Consider the following 2,145-nt stretch of genomic DNA (forward strand, 5'->3'; position numbering starts at 1 on the left):
CTCGCAGGTTCCCTCAGGTTCAATCAGGTTCTGACAGCTTCCCTTAGGCTCTGACAGATTCTCTTAGGTTCTGACATGTTCTGATAGGTTTCTTCAGGTTCCCAGGTTCAGTCAGTTTCCAACAGCTTCTCTCAGATTCAGTCAGGTTCTGTCAGCTTCTGTCAAATTCAGTGAGATTTGGTCAGGCTCTCTCAGGTTCTGTCAGATTCGGTCAGATTTGTTCAGGTTCTGACAGGTTCCCTCAGGTCCTGACAGCTTGCATCAGGTTCCGACAGTTTCCCTGAGGTTTTGTCAGGTTCATTCAGGTTCTCTCAGGTTCCCTCAGGTTGTGACAGGTTGCCTCAGTTTCCTTCAGTTCCATCAGGCAAGGCGGACTGGGTTTTGGGATCCCTGAGGTGGGAGGGTGGGGAGTTGGATGGGGGAGAGGCTGTGTGGCCCACTGGCCCCAGATCAGCTAAACTGAGCAGAGGCAGAGCGCAAGGGCCGGGTCTGACCCCAAAGGTCCTTGCACCCAACTCGTCCCTGCGTGACCTGCTCCCACCTGCCTGCTGGGGGGCCCTAACCTCACTGCTTTCCTTTGCAGTTCCCAGAGGACAGAACGCTTGCATCAGCTGAAGATAATTCCAGAAGTTTGTCCCTCCCAACCTCTGCAGGTCCCTGTTGGATTAGGACCCAGTTCATCCCCCCCCCCGCAAATCCCCACGCCGGAAACACCTTTGTCCTCCTGATCCTCCCCGTTCTCCTCCTCATTCTCACGCCCCTTCCTCCCTGCCCCCCAGCATTTCACTGTGGCCCCACCTGTGGGCCAGACCCCCGAAGATCCCAGCAAGTCCTGTAGGCGGCGTGGCCATGTGCCCCCCAGTCAGCATGCGGTGTGAGGCGGAGGGCGTGTCCTACCTCCACACGTCCTGGATGTATCAGCTTCAACATGGCAGCCAGCTAAGGGTCTGCTTCGCTTGCTTCAAGTCTGCCTTTCTGGTCCTTAGACAGTTGCTGGAGTTGCAAGACTGGGAAGATGAAGATTGGGACCCTGAGCTGATGGACCACACTGAGGCAGGGTCTGAGCAGGGGGCATCCCTGGGGATGGGACCAAGCTGGGGGCAGGGCCAAGGGCCGCCTGCACAGGGTGGGTCTGTGGACTGGGGGTTGGGCACCCTGGCGTCAGGCCCCGTGGAGTCAGAAGAGGTGGACCTGGACGATCCCTTTGTGCCCACCGAGCTGGATCCTCAGGATGCCACACCCCTGGGCCTGGGTGCTGAGGATGCTGACTAGATCCAAAGCCTTCCCTGGAGATTTGGGGGACTCCTTTCCTGCCCACACTGGCCAAGCCCCTCTCCATGGCAGAGGTTTTTCAAAGTGGACCTGCCCCCGGCGGGAGCCCATGGTATTGGAGCTGGGCAGCACCCGGGCCACGGACCCTGTTGAGGCCAAGGCCTCATTACTGGACCTGCAGGTCATCTTTACCTGCATCTTTACCTACCTCCGGAAGATGAAGCCAGGATGGGCCCTGAGGACCCCAGACCAGTGTTGGAAACTGCTGCTGAAGCCTGATGAGGTGAGGGTGGTGAGACTCCCAAGATGCACCCCAGAAGCAGGACCTGCACCAGTGGAGGCTAAGCATTCTGGAATCCTCTCCAGGCCAGAATGAGGAGCTGGTCCCTGCAGACTCAGCCCTGCTTAAGAGGGGGTTCACCATCCTCTCTTATTCACCCTGGACCAAGAGGGAGGCAGAGGAGGGGGACTCGGCCTCTAGGCCACAGTCCTCCACCCAAGGATGGGATACCAGCACCAGTGGGCCCAGAGGGCCTGGGGAGAGCCTGGCTGTCATGGGAGCCTCAGCCCTGGGGGAGCTGCCATGTTTCCAGACCCTCAGCCCAGGGCCCCTAAACTGAGGAACTGAGGCCCAAGTAGTCACCATTGTCCTGGCTTCCTCAGGACACCAGAAGCTGGGAAGGACTGACCCCTCCACAACAGCCAGGGTTGTTATTAGCAATTAGCAATTAGCAAAGGTTGGAGACTTGGGCCTGGGGAGGAAGAATGGTGAGTGGCCCAGAGACTGAGAAATGGGACCCACCACAGCATCAGGTGGAAGGGACCCAAACACCTGTAACTGGGAGAGAAGTTCTCTGTCAAATGTCATGGAGT

General features: G+C 58.1%; 1 protein-coding gene across 1 annotated transcript; it reads left to right on the forward strand.

Annotated features, from left to right (window-relative positions):
- Positions 1–849: 849 nt before the first annotated feature.
- Positions 850–1,892, forward strand: TEX19 (testis expressed 19; the record flags this gene model as incomplete). Its single annotated transcript, XM_079724827.1, is given in 4 exon segments — positions 850–1,269; positions 1,273–1,374; positions 1,376–1,573; positions 1,575–1,892. Coding segments are annotated over 4 exon segments (1,038 nt in total).
- Positions 1,893–2,145: the final 253 nt, after the last annotated feature.

Source organism: Hyperoodon ampullatus (genome assembly GCF_949752795.1).
Source record: "Hyperoodon ampullatus genome assembly, chromosome: 19".
NCBI lineage: Eukaryota > Metazoa > Chordata > Mammalia > Artiodactyla > Ziphiidae > Hyperoodon > Hyperoodon ampullatus.